The 24,289-nt window shown below is 37.2% G+C and overlaps 1 protein-coding gene across 5 annotated transcripts in view; it reads left to right on the plus strand.

Moving 5' to 3' along the window:
- CDK8 (cyclin dependent kinase 8) overlaps positions 1–24,289 on the plus strand; it is a 113,369-nt gene that overhangs the window by 36,490 nt on the left and 52,590 nt on the right. For all 5 annotated transcript variants that reach the window (XM_047078012.1, XM_047078019.1, XM_047078027.1 and 2 more), the window contains exon 2: positions 20,843–20,918. In XM_047078012.1, coding sequence (XP_046933968.1) covers positions 20,843–20,918 — 76 coding nt within the window. The remainder of the gene's footprint in view (positions 1–20,842; positions 20,919–24,289) is intronic.

A 24,289-nucleotide genomic window follows, 5' to 3' on the forward strand; every position in this document is an offset into this window, starting at 1 on the left:
GTATATATGGCTTTTTAATACTGTATGTATGTTTAAGTAGTGCTGTACATATGTTTAAACTTCATATAAATGGTATTGATGGTACTTTTCATTCTGCAACTTTGTTGTAAACATTGTTTTTGAAATACACATGTTGAAACATGTAGGTATACCTTATTCTGTTACTGTAAATTCCATTATAACTTGTGAAAATTATATAGGTATTCTCTTAAGGTACATTTGGATTGTATGATGAGTAGTTTTGTTTTGTTTTTTGTTTTTTTTTAACAGAACCAACATTTTAAAATGAGAAGAATTCACATTAAAAAATTTATTTCTGGCTTATCCTTAAAAAAATTAGGCTATTCATAAACAATTTTCTGGAGTTGTACTATCTATTATAATAGCCACTAGCCGCATGTGTCTTTTTAAATTTAATTATAATGAGATAAAATTTAGAGTTCCCTCTCGGTCGTTCCACCTTATTTCAAATGCTCAATACTCACTCAAGGCTGATGGCTACTGCCTTGGACAGAGCATAGGACATTTCCATCTCACAGACAGTGTTTGGCTATTGTTGGAGCCATAGATCCCTGTTGAGGGTGCATTTGCTGTTCAGTTCACCAAAGCTGTCATATCGCATGCACTTTTTTGGCCCTTTCTCTGATAGAAGGTACTTGTTCAGGAACAAGTTTGCTGAGGTTTGACTTTCCCAACTTGCGGACCTTTTGGTATATCAGTTTTCTTATCTGTGAAATGGGGCTAAGTAGCCGTTGTTGGCATCGCACATGCTAACATATAAGAAGTACTTAGATGAATACCTGGTGCGCTATAAGTGTGTATTAAGTATTGGTTGTCCTTATTGTTGTGTAAATTATCTGACTGATCTGTCTGGATACTTGAGTATGCTTTCTTGCCCTTAGTAGCAAGTTCAGCAACAGTAAAACTTTCTATACGCTGAATGCCCTTCCAGTGACCACCCTATCTTTCATCTTTCTTAGAGACATATTTCTTTTTTTTTTTTTTTTAATTTTTTTTTTTTTTTCAACGTTTATTTATTTTTGGGACAGAGAGAGACAGAGCATGAATGGGGGAGGGGCAGAGAGAGAGAGGGAGACACAGAATCGGAAACAGGCTCCAGGCTCTGAGCCATCAGCCCAGAGCCCGACGCGGGGCTCGAACTCACGGACCGCGAGATCGTGACCTGGCTGAAGTCGGACGCTTAACCGACTGCGCCACCCAGGCGCCCCTCTTAGAGACATATTTCTTAAGAGTTGTTTATTCCTATTACCTTTAGTTCATCACTTTCCATTTACTCTTCAGTGCACTCCAGTCTGGCTTCTGCCTCCATCATTCCATTTAATTCTACTTGGCTAACGTCACCATTCTCTCTGTTGCTAAGACTATGGATACTTACAGAGTGAGTATCACGTAGTGAGTAAGAATTCAGGTTCTGGGTTCTGCCTAGTTTGCTAGATATATAGCTGTCAACGAGTTAACTTGCTTTCTCTAAGCCTTAATGTGTTCAGCTGTAAAAAAAAAAAAAAAAAAAAAGATAGGGAAATTTTTTCATAGGGTGTTGTGAGAAATGAATGAATTATTACCTTTACAGTGCTTATAACAGTCCTAGGAACGTTGTAGTCATTTAGTGAATGCCTTCTATTATTATCATGATCATTGTATATTTTAACAGGTTTCCTTTTCTATAATATTTTCTTCTCTAAGCTTTTGATTTATCATACTTTACTTGTTTTTATTTTGTATATATGGCTTCTCTTTCTCATTCTACTGTGGGAATTTCTTGTCTTTTCTCCAAATGTAAAAGTTCCTCATAACTAGATCCTTCAAGCCTGGATTTCAGGCCTTCTCCCCCCCTTCCCCCCACTCTCTTCCTATGTAATGGCATCGGCTTGCCAGCTTCAAATATCATTTAAATACTGAGGACTGTCTGATTTGCATCTCCAGGCCAGACATCTGTTCTGAGCTCAAGACCCATTTATACACTCATCGACTCACTTTCGTTTGGATGTATGAAAAGTTTCTCAAACTGAACATGTACAAATTTGAATTGTTTCTCTGTATTCTCCTTTACAGTTGGCAACGTTATCCACCTAATTACTTATGTCAGTAATTTGGAAATTATCTTGGGTATATTTCTCTTTGAGCCTCCAGTCAGTCACCAAGACCTGCTCATCCTTATGTTCAAAATATAGTTCCAGTCTGTCCTCTTCTCACGATCCAATCAGTTGCATCTTCTCTGCTCTTAATCTAGACCAAGCCACTGTTACCTCTTGCTAGAAAACAGACATAGGATTTTTTTAAAATTATGTATACCATTTTTAAATATATAGTTCAATAGTGTTAACATTCACTTGTGCTACCATCACCACCATTCATCCCCAGAACTCCTTTCATCCTGCAAAGCTAATACTCTGTACCTATCGCAACTCCCCATCCCCCTCTGCCAGCCCCCGGCAACCACCATTCTACTTTCTGTCTCTCTGAATTGCACTGTTTTGGGTACCTAATAGAAGTGGAATCACAGTCGTTGTGAGCCATACCTAGTTTTTTAACTTCATTCTCAGTAGCATACCTTGTTAAATATCTTCACTTCTTTTTTACCATTTCTTTCTGTTCTCTTTCTCTTCTGTCTCTCTGCGTTCTTCTGCTCCACTGCTTCTCTTTGCCCTTTCTTCTGTTCCACAAATATATATTCAAAAATATGGATTAAGGGGCACCTGGGTGGCTCAATCCATTAAGCATCCGACTTTGGCTCAGGTCATGATCTCAACAGCTCATGAGTTTGAGCCCCGTGTGAGGCTCTGGGCTGACAGCTCAGAGCCTGGAGCCTGCTTCGAATTCTGTGTCTCCCTCTCTCTCTGCCCCTCCCCTGCTCTCTCTCTCTCAAAAATAAATAAACATTAAAAACAATTTTTTAAATATGGATTAAATTCTCCAATCAAAAAGTATAGAATGACTGAATGGAAAAGAAAACAAGATGCAAATATATTTTGCCTACAAGAGACTCTCTTTAGCTTCAAGGATACACATAGGCTCAAAGGGAAGAGTGGGAAAAAGATACTCCATGCAAGTGGAAACCAAAAGAGAGTAGGGAGAGCTGTACTTATGTCAAAATAGATTTTAACTCAAAAGCTGTAACACAAGGTAAAGAAGGCCATTGTATGATGATAAAGGGATTATATCTTTATGGGATATAACAGTTGTAAATCTATATGACCCCAACATTGGAGCACCCAAATATATTAAGCATATGCTAACAGATATGAAGGGAGAAATAGTATAATATAGTAGGAACTTCAGTACTCCACTTTCAATAATGAATAGATCCTGTTTCCGATTCTGTGTCTCCCTCTCTCTCTGCCCCTCCCCCGTTCATGCTCTGTCTCTCTCTGTCCCAAAAATAAATAAACGTTGAAAAAAAAAAATTAAAAAAAAAAAAAGGGGGCGCCTGGGTGGCGCAGTCGGTTAAGCGTCCGACTTCAGCCAGGTCACGATCTCGCGGTCCGTGAGTTCGAGCCCCGCGTCGGGCTCTGGGCTGATGGCTCAGAGCCTGGAGCCTGTTTCCGATTCTGTGTCTCCCTCTCTCTCTGCCCCTCCCCCGTTCATGCTCTGTCTCTCTCTGTCCCAAAAATAAATAAACGTTGAAAAAAAAAAAATTAAAAAAAAAAATAATGAATAGATCATCCAGGCAGAAATCAATGAGGAAACATTGGATTTGAACCAATGTTTTATATATATATATATAATATATTGTATATATAATATATACTTAAAATATGTATCTATATATAATATATATATACTATTATATCTAACAACAGCAGAATATACATCCTTCTCAAGTACATGTGTATCATTTGCCGGGATAGACCATATGTTAGGTCACCAAACAAGTCTTTGCAAATTTAAGAAGGTTGAAATCATACCCATTATCTATTCAGACCACAGTGGTATGAAACTAGAAATCAGTAACAGGAAGGAAACCTGGAAAATTCACAAATATGTGGAAATTAGACTACACACTCCTGAACAACCGGTGGATCAAAGAAGAGATCAGAAGGGAACTGAAGTAGTTTGAAACAAACAAAGATGAAGTCACAGCATATACCAAAATTTATGGGATGCAGCAAAAGCAGAGGAAAATTTACAGTGACAAATGCCTATATGGAGAAACCTGAAAGATCTGAAATAACCTCACTTTATAAATCAAAGAACTAGAAGAAGAACAAACTAAACCCAAAGTTAGTAGAAAGAAGGAAATACCAAAGACAGTAGACAATATCAATGAAACTAAGAGCTGGTTTTTTTGACAGATGGAACAAACTATTAGCTAGACTAGAAGAAGGAGAAGGATCAAGTAAATAACATCAGAAACGAAAGGGGACATTACAGCTATACCAAAGAAATACAAAGGATCATAAGAGATTACTGTGAATGATTATATGCTAACAATTTAGGTAGCCTAGAAGAAATGGATAAATTCCTAGAAACATACAGCCTAATAAGACTGAATCATGAAGAAATAGAAAAATCTAGTCCTAAAGTAAGGAGATTGAATCCCAACAAAGAAAAGCCTAGTACCAGATACCTAGTACCAGATACCTGGTGATTTCTAAACATATGAGGAAGGATCCTTCTCAAACTCTTCACAAAAATTGAAGAAGAAGAAACACTCTTAAACTCATTTTGCAAGGCCAGATATCAAAGCCAGATGAGGACGCTACAGGAAAACAGGCCAGTATCCTTCCTGAATATAGACGCAAAAGATCTTGACAAAATATTAGGCAACTGGTTTTAGTACCACATTAAAAGGATCATATGCTGTAATCAAGTAAGATTTATCTCCGGGATGCAAGGATCTTTCAACATAAACAAATCAAGAAATGTGATATATCACATTAATGGAATGAAAAATAAAAATCATATGATCATCTGAATAGATAAAGAAAAAGCACTTACCAAAATACAACCTCCTTTCATGATTGAAACCTCTGGACAAAGTGGATATAGAGGGAATGTGCCTCAAAATAATAAGGCCATGTGAAATAAGACCATGGCTCACATCATACCCTGCAATGAAAAGCTAAACACTTCTCTTCTAAGATCAGGGTGCCTACTCTTACCACTCCCGTTCAACATTGTCCTAGTAGAACAGTTAGGCAAGAAAAGATAAAAGGAAGAAGTAAATTTGTTTGTTTGCAGATGATATGATCTTATATATGGAATATTCTAAAGACTTCACCAAAAAACTGTTAGAATTGGATTCAATAAAATTGCAGGATACAAATCAACTTACAGAAATTCGCATTTCTATGCACTAACAACAAAGCATCTAAAAAGAAATTAAACAATCTTATTTAAAATAGCATCATAAACTTTAAAATACTTACGGGTAATTTAACCAAAGAGGTGAATATTTGAACAATGAAAGAAATTGAAGACAAATAAACGGAAGGATATCATGTTGGTTAAATGGAAGAATCAATATTTGTTAAAATGTCATACTACCCAAGCAGTCTATGGTTTCAGTGCAATCCCTGTCAAAATTCTGATGGTGTTTTTCACATAAATAGAAAAAACAATCCTGAAATTTGTATGGAACCACAAAAGACCCCGAATTGCCAAAGCAATCCCGAAAAAGAACAAAAATGGAGGCATCACCCTTCCTGATTTCAGTCTGTCATACAAACTTATAGTAAAACAGTATGGTACTGGTATGAAAATAGACACACAGACCAATGGGACAGAATTGAGAGCCCAGAGATAAACTCTTGCCTATACTAATATGTGGCTGATATCTGACTAATAGTACTAATATGTCATCTAATATGTGACTAAGGGGTGAAGAGCCAGTTAGATCTGTGCTTTTGTAATTCCGAAGGCGAATGCTGTGAACAAGGGATGGCAATAAGGTTGGAGAGCAGGGATTTGATAACTGACTAGATAGGTGAAATGAAGAGGAAAAATAAAATAATTTCCTGATTGTGAGTAAATGGTAAACCACAGAGTTTGACAAGTTGTGAAGGTCTGAGGACCACTGCTGAAGGTGAGACTGGGGTTAGGCCAGTGTTTAAGAATTTCTAAGCACGGAAGCAGATCCCTCTGGACTTTATCTCCTTTCATTTCACCTGCTTTCTTTCATGGTCCAGAGTTTGCAGGAGAGGGGAAAGATCTCTGAGAGATTTTGCGGGTGTAAGTTTTCTTTTCTTTTCTTTTCTTTTCTTTTCTTTTCTTTTCTTTTCTTTTCTTTTCTTTCTTTCTTTTAAATTGTTTAATGTTCATTTATTTTTTGAGAGACAGAGTGGAGTGGGGGAGGGGAAGAGAGGGAGACACAGAATCCCAAGCAAGCTCCAGGCTCTGAACTGTCAGCACAGAGCCCAACATGGGGCTTGAACTCACAAACCATGAGATCATGACCTGAGCCTAAGTCGGATGCCCAACCTACCGAGCCACCCAGGCACCCCTGCAGGTGTGAAGTTTCTAATTGGTCTTAGGTGTCCATTACTTTTAACTTCTTCCTCACCAGATATTCTTTAATTTATTTAACTTTTTTCCTTATCTCACATTTTATTTTGGAAGTATCTTAGATTTCTTACATGTAACTTTCATTATCGATCCGTTCTGAGAAATATAATGTGGAAATACAAGCCAAAGAACATTTCCAAATTTTTGTAAAATCCTCAGTTTAAATACTTTTGCTGTTAATTCATCTTAAAGAAGGAAATCAAACATTAAATCCAAGTTAACTCTGAAGCTGTGGCTAATATGTTTTGGAAAATTGGGTTACTAGGATGAAGTAGCTTATGTGTTTGTAGTTCTTTATAGGTCGTTTCATATCTAGATCAGTGCTTCAAACTCAAAATAGATTTATAATTAGTTGGCCTTCATGCAGGTATTCTTATTCTTTGATGTCAAATTTATAAAGTATATGTATACGTTTTCATCTTGAAGTACTTTATAATAGTGGGAATGAAGACAGAAGTTACCCAGAGTCACCAAGCTAGTCTTGCAAGTGCAGTGATGTGTAGTGTGAGAGAATTTGTCATTGCAGGAGTATGTGCTGGACCTGCTGTGCAGTCATAAAAATATGTTCACTTTTCATTATAATCCTATAACTGTCTTCTCACAATCGATCTTTTCTCCAGGTGTCTATTCAACAACAGTTTTACAGGCCTTTAGTTACAAAAGTTGTATCAGCCTGATACATGTTACATGATACAGATTATTTCACAAAATGATGTGATCTATTGTTTTGTATGACAGGTGTCATTTAGAAGTATTTAACTCTTTAAAGGTATAAAACATTGATTTATTAGTAGTAGCAAGGCTTTTCCAACATGTAGGAGGTGTTAAGAGTTTGTTAGAATCTAAATTTGTACCTCTTTTGTGAACTGTTTGAAAATTGGTTTTCCCCACTACCTTTACGTTTTGGGATTAGTCCAGTTCTGATAATCATAAGATGTTCCCCCCCTTTTGTATAGTCTTTTGTGCCTTGTCTCTTGGCTTCAAATCACTCAAAGTATATACTTTGTTAAATCAGCTTTTATACACAATTTAAATTTTTTTTACCTCTTTGCTATTTTTTAGTTTTATATAACTAAAAGATCATAGATCTGTGAATGCTACAAATAAAACTTGAAACTTCGGGTAGTCTTTTATTTTAAGGTCTCTTGGTCCTCTTTTTGTTCATAGAATATAATAGTAGCAGCTTTAACTTTTTTAAAGTTTAATTTTGAGAGAGAGACAGAGAGAGTGAGCAGGGGAGGGGCAGAAAGAGAGGGAGAGAGAGAATCCCAAGCAGACTCTGCACTGTCAGCACAGAGCTGATATGGGGCTGGAACTCACAAACTGGGAGATCATGACCTGAGCTGAAACTAAGAGTCAGATGCTTAACCGAAAGAGCCACCCAGGTGCCCTGATAATAGCTTTAAATGAAAAGTTTCTATAGCTTGTACTCCATGCGTTGCCGGATAAGTTGTTAGGAGGGAGTTTGAATCTGTGTGTGTTAATGATAAGCAAAGAATAGTCTATTTATTAGCTCATCTAGGTAGAGGAGGTGTATTCATTTACGCATGACCCATTTATTGCTGTAGTGAAATTGCCTAAGAGTATTTTACCGGAAGCAATTTGTAATACAGTTGGTAGTCACACTTCCTGAACAGAGCCAATGTAGCATATGGTTGGAGATGCTTTCCGCAGTCAAACTGCTGGGTTTGAGGTCCCGGTTTGCTGCTCTCTAGCATTGTGACTATGGATTCCCTGTTTCCTTTTATGTAAAATGGGATAACAATAATGTGTTGTTGTGATGCCATTATTAAACAATGCTTGCACATAAAGGACAGTCTGTGTCATCAGTTATGTCACCTACATAACTGATACTTGTTTTTTTATAACTGAGTTAAAATAGTACTGTGGGCAGTCAGTAACTTAATTATTACTAAAATTATCTTCTTCCTCTGTGTGTGTGTGTGTGTGTGTGTGTGTATACATATAGGTGTGTATATATGCACGCATATACACACATATAGTTAGCTATATTTATCTGTGTATATCTCTACTGTATATATGCAGATATATAAATGTACATATGTGTATATACGTATTTATGTGCATGTATTTGCATATGTATTTTGAAATGTGCTTATGTATGTGTACATAAATATTTCTGTAGAGAAACATGCTGGCTATATATAACTATATACATGTAAATTACATGTTTTATGTACACAATTTCAGAGCATGTGTGGCATGAACTTTAACATGTATTTATCTTAAGTGCTTAATATAGTACTTGGCTGTGGAAAGTGCTTGGTACATATTATAATATTCTTCTAGGAATCCTATTCCTTGTCTGCCTGCCAAGAAGTCAACATTTATTGAATATTCACCTGTGGAGAAATGGGCTTTCTGATACTTTGGAAAGTTGGAGGCAAAGGTATATAGTTCCCACTCCTGGGAAATAACTTTGCTTCCTCCCTTCAGATAATAGTGAGTTTGCTTTAAGAACTAGGAGAACACAGCCCTTGTAAATCCACTAATAGAGTAATTTTTTACGGAATGGTATGAAAGTGTCAAATGTAAAAGGTTAGTTAATGTTAATATTGCTAGACTTCAGCTTCTCCAATCTGGCACGGCCCTGCCTTTCAAGGAGAGACTCACTGGGAGCTGATGCCCCTCCTTTACCCCATCCACTCTGAAATATGCTGCATGTTTCATTATTCTGTGTGGCCCTCTGCTTTCTGGTTAGATGTTACATCTTCACCTAATTACAGTGAGACCCTATCCAGTTCTACCTTATGTGTAATTGGTGGGGCAGAGAGTGAGTGAGTGGAAGGAAACAGGGAAGAAGAGAGAAGTTTCTTCTTGCCAGTTTTTAACTTGTTTGAAGCACTGTATTTGGAACTGTTCTTAGGCAAGGAAGTTTATCACTCCTTAATTCCACTCCTGTTTATTTATGTATTGAAAATAGCAAATTTTAGTTTTGGAACTTGTTACTCAACTTTTAGATTATTGACGGTAGCTTCCTAATTACCCTTCTTGCCTCCAATGTTGATATTTCTGTTGTGTGCTAATGTGTGATCTTTCTGTAAGTTTAGTCTAGTCAGACCTTGTTAATTTTATTGTGTTTAACACTGTCAAATATCTATGTAATTCTGTTGAAATTTTCTTAATTTTATTTATCTTTGGCATATACCAAATTTAATTCTTTTCCCACTGTAATTTTTTCCCCAGAATTCTAGGAAACCCTGTTTTTGTACTTGGGTAGGGATAGTTCCATTTAACTGGTTGTTTCTTGTTTTTCTGTACATAGAATTGAATTGAAAATACTGTTAAGTACATGGTATACTATCATTGTCACTCTGTGCAAGGTCCTATATTTTATTTTTCATTCTCCTGTCTCTATCCCATCTCTTCTCCTACTATAATCAATTCCTGTTCTTTTCTTTTTTCTTTTCTTTTCGTTTCTTTTCTTTTCTTTTCTTTTCTTTTCTTTTCTTTTCTTTTCTTTTCTTTTCTTTTGTTTCACTTCATTTTATTTCATTCATTTATTTAGAGAGAGAGCTTGAGCAGGGGAGGGGGCAGAGGGAGGAGAGAGAATCTTAAGCAGTCTCCACGCCCAGCACGGCACCAGGCTCGATCCCACAACTCTGGGATCATCACCTGAGCTGGAATCAAGAGTCAGACACTCAACTGACTGAGCCACCTAGGTGCCCTCTCATTCTGATTTCTTGAGTATAGATCCTTTCAGCCCCTATTTTAATCTAAATATCTTTATTATATACTTGTACCCATGAAAATATTGCTTGGGTATGGTTTAGTCTCATTCCTCTTAAAAATGTTATGTTTCTGCTTAGCTATATGTAGACCCAGTTCATTGCTTTTGACCAGATATTCTCAATACTGTATATGTACACACCATGTGTTACTTATGTATACATGGTATGGTGGTGTATACATAGTATGCCCCTATTTGCTTCCACAACAGTGTCCTCCTTTGACACTATATGAAACCTTTCCTATGGTATATAATCAATTAGGAAAGGAACTGCTGGTGTAGGAAGTATACATACTTAATACCACTACTCCAGATTGCTTTCTAAAAAGTACCAGTTTATACTGTTAATAGTACATGAGGTTACCATTCCTTTACGTTTTTCACCAGTTTAAATGAGAACCTTTAAATAATGTTAAATGTTAATCTTTAAAGATACTGGAAACAAAAATAGAAGGGAAGAGTGAGAGGGTAGAAGTCTATTGATTTCTTTACGTAGAAAAACTTTTGTGGCCAGATTTTTATTTATAAATTCAGGTTTTACGCTGTGTTGCTAATGACAGAATAAACCCTCTGCATGTGAGAGACAGAGCTGTAATGTAATGACTTCAGATCCCATCCAGTTCATTTGTTCAACAATGAGCATTCATAATAATCTTTTCAATTACAGAGTGTTGTCGACGAGGTAGAATGTACATTAAGGGAGAAGAAGACATTTTTAGGGTGTCTTAATAACATCAATCTTGAATAATTAAAATAATACTTGGAGTATAATATGAATATTTTAGAAACATTTGAGTATATTCGTATGCCTGATGTAATAGTACTTTTAAGAAAACAGTATTTGGGGCCAAGTGGAAATAAATTAGTGGATATGTGAAATAGCAAGAAAGACCAACCATTTGGGAGAAAAATACTATGCATTGATTTCTGGTTTTAGCGTTTCTTAGTTCTTGGACCATGAATGTTAAGGAGAAGAAAAATGATTATAGACAACGAATATTAAGATACGGTTCTTGAAGTCAAGATGCAGTGACTATAAATAACTTTCTAGAGTTAATGTTCAGAAAAATGGCACTTTGAGAAGTTGATTTAAAAAGATTGGTAAGTAGTTTACTTTGATGGAAAACCCCCACATGTAATGATACTTGATCATGTTACTGTAATCTTATAACTGAACAGACAGGAAGGGACCAAGAGTTACTTTCTGACTTCCAAGCTCAGCAGTTTGTTAAATTCTGCATAGCTGTTTCTCCAAACAAAGTGAAGATGAGTTTAAAGTGTGAGAACTAACAAGTTTAGCGTGAATTGCTTGAGATCATGTAGATGGGAGATACTCACTTCTAGGTTTACAAGAAGGTTTATAATTTCTTGGAGCTTGGCATCTGGAGCTGCCAAGAAACTTGAAAGTAATTCCTGATAGGGCATTCTTTTTCACTGCTGTATCTTGGAGACTATACCTGTGCCAAGCACAGGAACCTCCCCCAAAGTGCCAAGAAATCCCCTCAAATCTAGAATTAGTAATTTTAGTAATTTTTAAAATAAACTTGGGTTGTTGACAAAAAAGTTAATTTCTAGATTTCATCTGTCAGACGATCAAAAGAGCCGAATGTGTTAATATGACAAGGGATTTTAAGCAAGATATAGTGTGGCTAATTAGAATGTGCTCTCAGAGTGTACCCAATTTAAATGAATGAAAGGAAGTGTTGTTTCAGTTTGCTTTAACGCACTATAACTTCATGTGAGATTATTGGGCATAAGGCCATCAATAATGCACCGGTAGTCAAAGTTTATTAGTCTGCCGTAGCAAATGACAGTGAACATCTGGGAACTGTGAGGTATCTCAGCAAGAGGGAGTGGGCAAGGGCTTCGGAGGGTTTGGGCTTGGGCTGCATGGTCTTCAGGAAAGACTGGGGGAGTAGATCAGCTCTGGATTGGATACTCTCATGAAATGGGGTCTGTTTGGTAATTGGGTATCTCAGCATTCTCTTCAAGAGTAGGAGTGAAGCAAAGCTGGGACTCACTGGTAAGAGAACAGTAATCACTCATAAAAGGGCCATTTTAGTCATTCTGCAGCTGTGGTGTTGCCTTAGGCAAACTTTATTTCCTGTGTGCCTTTGTACTGGCATTGCCTCTAATCTGTTAGGTATATCACAGTCTGATTATCAGCGGGGTTTATTTTCACTGTTCTCAGCCCCTCATTTTGGCCAAATTCAGCCATTCAGGACATTGTTCTGTAAAATCCAGATCTTCACTCTTGCCAGAATTCCATTGATCAGGAGGCTGTTCAGGCAACCTCAGTTGTTGGCCTGAAGTGAGTTCTTTATGTATACTTTTTGTTGTTGTAAGGTTAGTTATTGAATCATCCAAAGCAAAAATGGCTGTGCACATGTAGGACTCTGGAGTCATTTGAGCACTGCAGTATGGCACATGCTGAGATTAACAGGTTTTGTAATCTGTTTCTAAGCAAAGAGCCAAGTCCCAAGTGTGGTTTTGGTGTAGACAGAAACTTTGCTAGGTTTGACATCACAGGGGCTCCCTGTCCTGTTTACTATTTTGAGTGTACTATTTCAGGAGTTGCTTAGTAGTTGAGTGTGATTGCCCAGGAACTAGAGTGAGCGGAGTTGCTCCCAAAAGAAAGTGGCTAAAATCTCAATAATCAGCTTGTTTGCATTATTTTAGTGAAATCATGAGCAAATTGTAGCCAGGTATTGGATTCATACAAGGAGTGATTAGGGATACAAAGAGCAATATTAAGGGTATTGTTATTAGACATAGCAGGTGTCTGTTAATAATTCAGAAATTTAAACCAGCATAGAGGCTAGAAAAGAGCTGTGGAATGAGAGCATGCAGATTTAAGCCTGACGGTCTTTGGTTCTTGCCATTTAAATCTTGTTCCATGGGTCCTGGGTGGAAGCTGTCTCATTCTCTAGGATCATCTTCTGGAGGATTCTTAGGCATCCTCAATTTGAGGTCTCTGGCTGGGACGGTCTTCCAGTAATTTGAGGATGTGTTGTAATGTCACGGTAATTGAGAGCTGTGCATCCAAGGAGTTCTGCTGTTGTAGTTGTCAACAGAGTATGGCAAGGTCATTTCCATGGGGGTTCAAGTGCAGTCTTTCCCTAATGATGCTTCAAAAATAGCCAGTCACCTAATCTGAGAGCGTATAGAGCTGATTAAGTATCTAGCCAGGGAAGATAAGGTTGAACAGCTCTGGAAAATTAGGTTAACCAGAATTTTTAGAATGGGAGAAAGCAGCTCCTCTATTGATGTGTATATAATACACAAGGATGTAAGGCTTTAGTCAGTGGTTACCCAAGGAGTTAGAACATATTGTGAACAGTGAGGACTTGAACCAATCTGCAAGGCTTCTTGATTTCTACCATCAAGTATGTTATGTTCGTTCTTAATTGACTAGGATACTGAAACCTAGAAACAAAAATATTGAAACAGTCATTGTACCAGTTTTTCTCTAAGAACATGAGTCTGCCTCTTCTCAGCTCAATGTACATAAATCACCAAACATATGTACATATGTATATATATGTGTATGTTTGTATATGTACATATATGTATATATACACACACATACACACATATGTATATGCACATTAATACATTTTATTTGCATTTAATGTATAACAGCTGAACTCCTTTAATTTGTCAAATAAATCAATTTGGAGAGAACAGAGTTTTTAAAATAAGAAATCCAGGGGCGCCTGGGTGGCTCAGTCGGTTAAGCGGCCGACTTCGGCTCAGGTCACGATCTCGCGATCCGTGAGTTCGAGCCCCGCTTCGGGCTCTGTGCTGACAGCTCAGAGCCTGGAGCCTGTTTCAGATTCTGTGTCTCCCTCTCTCTCTGACCCTCCCCTGTTCATGCTCTGTCTCTCTCTGTCTCAAAAATAAATGAACGTTAAAAAAAAAATTTAAAAATAAGAAATCCAAAGATACGTTAAGTGTAAAAGACATCCGCTTTATTATTTTGATTTTGGGACCTAAATTCACAAAAGACAAAATCAGATGATAATAACATGTGAACTTTAGTCGTGGTATCCAAAGGTAAAAAGTAGTTCCTAAGCCATATTTGAAAATACTAATTGCAGTAAGAACAATAATTATTAGGACCTTTAATCTTTTTAAATAGATTTTATTAAAAATGATTTAAAATATGTCTAAGGCCCAAGGATGTATCTTTAAGAGCATTCTGTCCCAAACTGGAAATACTAAGATTATTAAAAATACCAAATACTTAAGCAAGTTAGGGGGCTGAATTCACATCTCTGTAGCATTCCGCCAGGGCAGCTCATTGTCGAGCACAGTCGCTGAGATTCGTGCTGTGGGCTAGCATCCTCCCAGGCCTTTTCCCTCGGTAGCCATCGTACTGCAGCACAACAGTGACGGTTGCTTATGATCTGCTTACAGATTATTGCATAATAAAGATAATTACATCTTCAGTTTAACACATTACACTTCATGTAATTCACAATTTTTACTACGTAACTAACAGTGATTGGTTCAGCTGTTTCTTTCTTTCTTTTTTGCTTCTCCCGTAAAGCATGACTTTTTCCATGAAGGAAGTACTGTACTGATTTACATTCTGGCTCAAGCTCCTTGATCTGGCTGACTACTCCGTAATGTTTTTCTGTCATTGCAGCTGACAGTGTAATTCTCCAGAACAGGCTCTTACACCCCAAACAACTTCTATTGACACTGTAATCAGTACCTCATGATTTTACGTAGTGCGGTTAGGCCAGACCTTCTGTCTTCTAAAACTGCTGTTGACAAGTCCACAGGTATCCTGATTCCTGATTCTTTTTTTAAAATTTATTTTAATTGAGATATAATTCACATATAGCATTGTGTAAGCTTAAGTTGTACCACTTGTTGACTTGATAAATTTGTATATTGTAATATGACTTCCACTGTAGTGTAGCTAACACTTTTTTTCCCCCTAGTGGGAACCATTAAGATACAGTCTCTTAGCAACTTTGAAGTTTATAATATAGTATTGTTATCTATAATCACTATCCTGTTCATTAAACATCTCCCTGTGCCCCTCGCCCCAGGTAGTCACCATTCTGCTTTCTGTTTTTATGAGTTCAGGGATTCCACGTATAAGTGATATCATACGGTATTTTCTTTATGGGATTTATCTCACTTAGCTTAATGTCCTCAGGTTCATCCATGTTGTCACAAATGGCAGGATTTTCTTCTTTCTCGTGGCCAATATTGATCCTTTCCAAATGGCCCATTACCTGTCTCCACCGGAAGCTTGTAAAATCCGCTCATCTCCACTTTTCTGAAAGATGTAGGTATTGTGTCTTGATGTGGGTCTGTTTTCAGCTATTTGTGGTGGGAACTCATTGCACCCTTTCAGTTTTAGAAATCCTGTCATTCGGTTTGGGAAGTTGCCTTGAATTACTTCTTTTCTCTGTTCTTTCTTTCTTAACTGCTAGTTACTTGTATATTGGATTTCATGGACTGGTTGTCTAATTTTTCTGTTTTTCTTTCACATTTCTTATTTTATTCTATTTTCTAGGAATGTCTCTTCAGCTTTATCTTCCACTCAGCCAGTCCTACTTCCGGAGTTATCTCGTACTGTCAGTTCTCTGATCTTGGAGGATCTTGCTGTGTGCGTCTAATTGGTCCTCAGTTTCCTTCACTGTCAGTGTCTGATCTAGTTTTTCTTGGGTCTTGTTAATCAGTTAGTGTTTGTCCACTTACTTTCTAGTTTCCAAAGCTTTATGCTGCCTCCTCTCCATTTCTCATCCATGTGAGTTAATATTTTTAAAAAATTTCTTGGCCATTGTTTTAGTAGGGTTTTAGGAAGGAAGTGAAATTTCACATGTGTGTGCATTACTCTTTTGTACCAAAACACTGCTCATTTTTTTTACCCGCTCCTTTACGGCCATTTTCTGTTCCTGGCTTCCTCTTTCGTCATGGTTCCATTCTCTTCCTTTCGGCTTCCTCGTGTAACACACTTTCCCTCAGCTTTCTTTATTATTTTTAATGTAATATTTTCTTGTCATACTTACGTTTTTTTACTCTCCCTGAAGTGAAGCACATATACTCTGTGTACCCCTGTTTGGACACAGATGACACAGCTGACCCCCTCCCATCTTCCCTCTGCCTGTTTCTAAAATCTCATCCATCCTCAGGACTGTGAGCATGTTTCATGATGTTAAACTGCTCCTGCTACTCTCTGCTATTCTCTGAGCATGTCACACCTTCCCCATGCTTCTGTATTTTTGTACGTATCGTTCCCACTTTCTGGAACGTCTGCTCTTGCTACTGATTTCTCTCCACAGCCCCTCCCTCCTTTCCTCACAAACTTCTGAAATCTTGAAAATCTCTGCTTAGGTAGCCTCTTTCTGAAGCTTTCTTTCATCTTGCTTCAACCCTTCAAGTTGTAGTTGGTCCCTTCTATTTATAGCACTTAAAACACTATATTGCAATTATTTATTTATGCAGTCTGACTACTTTAACCAGATCATGACTGAAACTAGGGAACAAATCCTTTTCCTCTCCAATGTGCCTTTTTACTAAAAAGTGACTGTGTGGATGGATATATAAATAAATGTGCTCTGTAAACCACAAAGTGCTGTTATATTATGATGGTAATTCAATGATTTTCAAGAGGAGGTTGCCTTTTTGATTATCAAACATCTAAAGTTTTTCTATTCTCCCATTTCACCTTTCTTTCTCATCACTTACCTTTATAAAATATAACACATATAATTACTTGGGATGGGGGAGAGAACTGTTTGCAGATTAGAATTTTTCAGTTCATTGAGAAGACATTTGCATATGGCAGCTTGGCCATTTACATACAAGAGAAATTCAGGGTTGTTGTTAAGGAGGTGAATGGGTAAGTCTTGGGTTTAATTTCTTTTCTTTCCCACCACTCTCTTTCTCCTTAGAGTGCCCAGATCTAGGATGCTATCCTCAAATAGTACCTATAACAATCCCTTGTACTCACTCCTGGGTTAACCATCTGGTTAAACCAGTACCGTGTATGTGAAAGTGTCTGGCAGACGTATTCTAGTCCTGACGTCATTTTATTTTTGCATCCCCCTCTTCAACTTCATGTTTTTAATTCTTTCACACATCATTCAGACATAGTGAACATTGAGTGTAGGTACACTTAATGTATTTTTATTATTTTTTTTTAATATATTTAAAAAAATTTTTTTTTTTAACATTTATTTATTTTTGAGACAGAGAGAGACAGAGCATGAACGGGGGGAGGGCCAGAGAGAGAGGGAGACACAGAATCTGAAGCAGGCTCCAGGCTCTGAGCCGTCAGCACAGAGCCTGATGCGGGGCTCGAACTCACGGACCGTGAGATCGTGACCTGAGTGAAGTCGGACGCTCAACCGACTGAGCCACCCAGGCGCCCCAACTTAATGTATTTTTAAAATAATGAGTGCCCATGGGGCTTTACTAGAAAGTATGTTATAAAGCCGATTGTCATAAGACAAATCTTTTTTTCAGAAAAATAATGTTGGAATTGGGATTTTTTTTTCCCCCACAGCTAAGGATTTGGTGTAAATATATTGCAATCATGAAGATAAAGCTATGTATGTTTTAATAATTTGAGATAAAGTATTAAGTGAACTTAAATGAATAGATTTTATTCAACCAAACCTCCTTTTATCCTTTCAAATCTTGAACTCTACCACCTTTGCCCGTACTTTTATTTTTTAGGTTTATTTATTTTGAGAGGGAGTGGGGGAGGGGGAGAGAGAGAGGGAGAGAGAATCCTAGGCAGTCTCCGTGCCGGGAGCATGGAGCCAGATGCGGGGCTTGAACTCAGGAACCGTGAGATCATGATCTAAGCCGAAGTCCAGAGTCGGGACGCTTAACTGACTGAGCCGCCTAGGTGCCCTCCTCTTACTTTTAGTATATGACCTAATTTCCAACATGAGGAAGATTCAAAGCCAGCAGGTGAGAACTCTCCCTGAAAGTATTTCTCCGTCTAGCCTTGTTTAATTTCTCCTCAGCATTTCCGTCTTGGCTCTCTTAATTTTTACCTGCCTCTCCCTCTTCCATCAGCAGCTCCTTCGCTCTGGATTCTTCCTGGCAGTGCTTAACCTATTCAGTTCTCTTCCATCCTAAAATACTAGTAACTGTAACCTTGCGCGTCATCCCAGCTGCTGGTGTACTTTCTCCCTCTCAGATGTCTCCGTTTATTATCTTAGTTTGCTTGTGCCCCGTTCATCGCCAGCTGCTGCAATGTGGACTCTGCCGTCACATCACTTCAACCGTTTTCGCCCGGTCTGCTCTCTGGTGACTTCATCATTGCTAAATTCAGTGAACGCTTCTTCACCTCACTAGTCTCCTCCGCAGCTCTCGATACTATTTACTATTCTACCCTTTTTGAAACTCTTTTTTTTTTTTTTTTTGACCTCTCTGGCGTCACTTTACCCCCATGGCTTTGATTACCGTGTGTGTCCTAATTATAGTAAACGCGTGTCTTCAGCTTTCTCTCGAGCTTGTAGACTTGTCTATTCAGCCTGCCGTCCTCACTCTGGTATCTCGGATGTGCCGCAGACTCAACCTACACAAAACAGAGCTGTCTTCTTCTTCCCTCGGTCCTTTTCCTCCCGTTTCTTACTTCAGTCGGTAATGTTGCTGGTAACCTGCTGCCTCGGCAGAAATCATGATCTTTGACTCCTCCTCCTTCCTTCTGACCAGTATCCTGTCACCAAGTGCTACTGGTCCTGCCTCGCGCACTCCGGTCCGTGTCCTCTGTATAGAAACCACCGTTGTGCAGCCACCGCCGCCGTCTCTCGGCTGAATTACTTTAACGCTGTTTACTTTTCAGTGGCTTCTCTGCCTCCTGTTCTTATTTGCTCTCCCAAAGCATTCAAAAGGCAGCCAAAGATACGTTTTCCCAGTAAAATATAATTGATAGTCTCTTATTAAAGAGATCTTTAATGGAGGGCTTCCTGTTATTCTTGGAGTAAAAAGACTTTTATGTTCTGGTTCCCGATTAATGTCCTTAGCCTCATCCCCCGTCGTTTGCGATGTCTGTTCTCCTCAAATGCTTTTGTCTCGCTTCAGGCGTCTTCACATTGTGTTTCCGTCTTAACTCAAGCCACATACACATACACAAATACACGTAACCCCACATCAGCAGTTCTCAAACTCTGATCTGGGAACCGCTAGTTACCCCCAGAATCCTTTCAGAGAATCTGCAAGGTCAACACGATTTTCATAGTAGTGCTGTGATGTCACAGTTGACCCTTGAGTACGTGGGGGTTGGGGGCGCCGACAGCCTACCGCGGTCACCACGGTCTAAAATCCACATATAACTTTTCGTTCCCTAAGAACTTGACTACTTAAGCCATACAGATCACATAAACAGCAAATTAAACACATGTTTGTTATGTTACATATGTTATTTACTGTGTTCTTAACAATAAAGAAAGCTTGAAAAAAGAAAATGTTACTAAAACTAGAAGAGAAAATATATCTACAGTACTGTATTGTATTGAAAAAAATCTGCATGTAAGTGGACCCGTGCACCTCAAACCCATACTGTTCAAGGGCCAATGGTATTTCCTTTCTCACTGTCTTGTGCGTGTACAGTGGGTTTTTTTCCCAAAGGTGTCATAACGTGACATCATCGCTCTGCTGGCTAACGGATAGGTGCTTTGTATTCTGTTTTTAAAAGTTCCCATTTTTAAAATCGAATAGGGTAAATACTGATAGATATGACGAACAAAACCTTGAAGGTCCTCAGTAATATCCAAGAGAGTAAAGGGGTCCTGAGTCAAAACAGTGTGAAAATTGCCACTTAGGCCCCAGTTGAATGGTGTTTCTTCTGAGAAGTCCTTGCTTAGGTCCTCCACCAGAGTAACTGTTGAGTAACCTCTGCAGTTTGCGCTTGCCCTATCATAGCACTTATATTGTACTGCAGTATGTTAGTTACTTATCTGTCTAGGCCAGCAGACACAGAAAGCTCCATAGAAGAAGGAACTCTGCTGTAACCCCCATACCAAGCACAGTTCTGAATACATAGTAAGTGCTTAGTAAACACATGTTGAGTGAATCTCTTCAAAGGTATTTGGGAGATATGAGGACTATAACATGTTTGAAATTATGACCATCTTGTACTTTGCTGATGCATTCATTTCTTAATTTTTTTTTTGACCCACCGATATCTGAATGGTTTTAGGAAGCAAGGTTGTGTGTGTGTGTGTGTGTGTGTGTGTGTGTGTGTGTGTGTGTTGAGGGTACAGTACACACGCACACATGCGTGTATAAAAGGAAATCTATACGTATCATTGCTGAAAGTCTGGAGCTCCATTTCTGAATCTTTGTCTTCCCCAAACCATGGAGGCTTGGACAAGTCTTTTTATTACTTTGAATGTAACTTTCCTTATCAAATAATGGGATTGAACTAGATTATCTAAAAACTTCTTCCTATAGGATACTATTTAACACATGTGAAAAGTGGTCTGTGTATCAAATATGTGGCTTATATTTATTTATATTTTATATTACTAAAGATGCACGTAAATTTAGTTTTATCTGTATATTAAAATAACTTTGTTTTTGCAGGAAAGATGATAAGGACTATGCTTTAAAACAAATAGAAGGAACTGGGATCTCTATGTCGGCATGTAGAGAAATAGCAGTAAGTGAAGCTCTTTTTATAATCATTATTATCATTTGACTCATGAATGTCAACTATGTGGTCTCTGAATTGTATTTGTCACATATACACATTAATTGAAAGTTGGTAAATATTTTTCATATTGGCCATTTGTAGAAAAATATATTTCTTTCCTAAGAGAAGTAAAGGTGGCATGTAGTTCTAGCAAAAGTGTCTGCATAAATTCATTTCTTTGGGAGTAAGTCAGTCTTAGTTGTTTATATAAATATATATTTTTCTGATAAATGTCACTAAATATTAAGGGTCCAGTTATTATTTCATTGGGTGCAATAAAAGTAAGTTTGTAGGAACCTATGTGCTTTCATTAAAACTAGTATTTCTATTTTAATGAGATTGATGTCATTACATGAACTTAAAATGAGATTGTTACTTGATTTTCATTGTATCTGTTCATTTGAATATGTTAAAAATATGCGCTGTTTTCTTTTGGAAACTTAGCTTTCCATATGGCATTAGAATCTCATTTTAATCCCAAAGGAAAATATTCATCTTAATGCACTATTAAATAATTATTCACAGATTTAAACTGAGTTTTACTTTCATGAGATTTTACTTCAGTTTTTACTATTGTGGCACTGTGGGTCCAAATTTATCTTTTCTGGCTATAATGAGAATATTATAGAATATATATTATAATCTTGTTGCTTTTAGCCCTTGTATCTATCCACAGATAATAGGCTATTGTGAGCTAGATATATTAACTTAGATAATTTTACTCATTTAATAGATTTATACCACTGGGTTTTCATTCATTTGTTGTATGTCATGTTGACAGGAACTAGAGTAGGTAAAAGTAAAGAAACGGAACAGTCAGGGTCCCTGGCCTTGAGTATTTACATGCTGATGAGGAAAGACACTCATATATCTTATAATAATGGTATACCAAGCACAGTGATAGAACTCTATGGAGAATGGGAAAAGGATCTACATCTAACTGAGAAAATCAAGGAAGGTTCCAGGAAGACATGTAAGAATTACCTCCACGAGGGAAGAGTAGAGGTGAGGTGGAGGGTATGCCATGCTGGAAATTACCTTTCATGTAATTGATAGATTTTTAATGCTCTTGAATCTAGAGGAAGGATATCTGTACATTAACTATCAGTTCTTCCAGCATCTACAGTTCTGTATATTCTAGTTAGTTTTAAAGAATCAAAATCCATTGAACTGTGGTCAGTGATGTTAGATGTCATGATAGAGATTATCTTTGGAGGGGTCAGGGAGTGATGGAAAGTGGAGACAAGGGAACTTTCAGGATTCTAGTAATGTGCTGTTTCTTGTTCTTGTTCTGGGTCTGGTTATGTGGGTTTAGTATGTGAGAACTCACTGAGCTGTGCACTTAACGGGTTTGTGTGCTCTTTCTCTGTGTTTATTAAACTTCAGCAAAATGTTTTGAAAACAACTCATTTTAGGAACAGACATTCTTCATGTGTATGTTGATAACTGTAAATGAAGTTAAGCACGGAAAGAAATATGAACACTTATTTTTAACATATATGATTATGGTTCTTCAACCTAAAGTGAGCACAAATTTTTATTTTTGATGAAATTTACTATTTTTTCCTTTTCGTGACCATTGTTTTCTGTGCCTGACTGAAGAAATCTTTACCCACGGATTGTGAAGATATTTTCCTGTGTTTCCTTCTAAAAGCTGTATAGTTTTGGTTGTACGCTTTAGTTTGGGTTCTGTTTGATTCATTTTTGTTTGTATACATGTGATGTAAGGTTTGAGCTTCTCCCCTCCCCTTGTAAAAACTTAAATGACTATGTAAGTGTGAACTGTTCTGGGCTCTGTTCCGTTCTTACTGATCTCTTTGTCCGCCCTTATGCCATTATGAGGTCACTCTAGCTTTACAGCAAGATTTGAAGTAAGATTGTATAAGGCCACCAGCGTTAGTCCTCTGTTTCAGGATTGTTTGGGCTATTTTAGGTCCTTTTCAGTATCATATGAATGTTTGAATCAGCTCATTTTTATTTCTAAAATATGCATGCTGGGATTATGGTTTGGATCAATTCGGGGAAAACTAATATCTTAATAATACTGCATTCGGTCCATGAAACTCAAAAATAAACTTTCTGTTTTTTAATATTTTCTTTAATTTTTCTCAATAGTGTTTTGTAGTTTTTAGTTGTAGAGAAAACGCACACCTTCTGTTAAATTCATTCCTAAGGACTTCATGTTTTCTGGTACTCTTGTAAATGGATTGCTTTAAAAATTTTTACTTCCCATTTGTTTGCTTCTATACTTCGAATTTTTTTAATATTGTTATTTTTGTATCCATTTTATATCTAAATTCACTGGTAGGTTTTGGTGATATATGCAGAGAAATGATTATGTCATCTATGATTTGGAATAGTTTTACCTCTTTTCATCTTTGTATTTTTTTTCTTATTGCACTGAGTTGGCTTCCATATAGTGTTGAAGAGTAATGAGGACGGACATCTTTGACTTGTTCCCAGTCTTGGGGAAAGTGTTTTCAGTGTTTCACTATTAGATAAAATGCCAGCTGTAGGTTTTTATAGATGCTGTCAGTCAGACTTAGGAAGCTCTTTCTAGTTTTTTCATAAGTGGTATTGAATTTTATCAGATGCTTTTTTCCTACGTGTACTGAAATGACCCTATAGTTCTCTTTTATTCTGTTTCATTGGTAGACCACATTGATTTTTAATGTTTGTCCAGTTTTGCATTCTTGAAATAATCCCTGCTTGGTTGTTTATTGCTAGATTTGATTTACTAGTGTGTTGTTAAGGAGTTTTAACTGTATGAGTTTGAAGGATGTTGTTCTATAATTATCTTTTCTGTAATGTCTTTGTCTTTGGTATCAAGATTATGCTGCCCTCGTGAAACACGTTATGCAGCATTTCTTCATCCCCTGTATTCTGAGTTTCTGTAAGATTGGTAGTTTTTCTTCTATAAATATTTGATAGAATTCACAAACTAATATTATATCCTTAATAGCATCTAGTATTTGATATTTTGTATTTTTTATGTAGTTTGTCTATTTCACGCAAGTTGTTGATTTATCAGCACCAAGTTGTTCATATTATTCCCGTATCTTTTCATATCTGTAGCTTCTGTAGTGATGTCCTGTTTCATTGGAGGTTGGTTATTTGTATTTTCTCTCTATATTATCGATCTCTATATTATTTTTTTTCCTTCTACTTTTGGCTTACATTTCTTTTTTATCTTCTTAAGGTGGAACCTTAGGTCATTGATTTTTAAATGGTTCTTTTCAATAAGCAATTAAAACTATAAATTTCCCTTTAAGCTGTATTCTACTTACATTCCATAAGTTTTGTTACATTGTATTTTCATTATCATTTAGTACAGAATG

This window comes from Lynx rufus, unplaced genomic scaffold (genome assembly GCF_022079265.1).
Source record: "Lynx rufus isolate CCGP_SWC_20201006 ecotype Redwood Valley unplaced genomic scaffold, mLynRuf1.p SCAF_1, whole genome shotgun sequence".
NCBI lineage: Eukaryota > Metazoa > Chordata > Mammalia > Carnivora > Felidae > Lynx > Lynx rufus.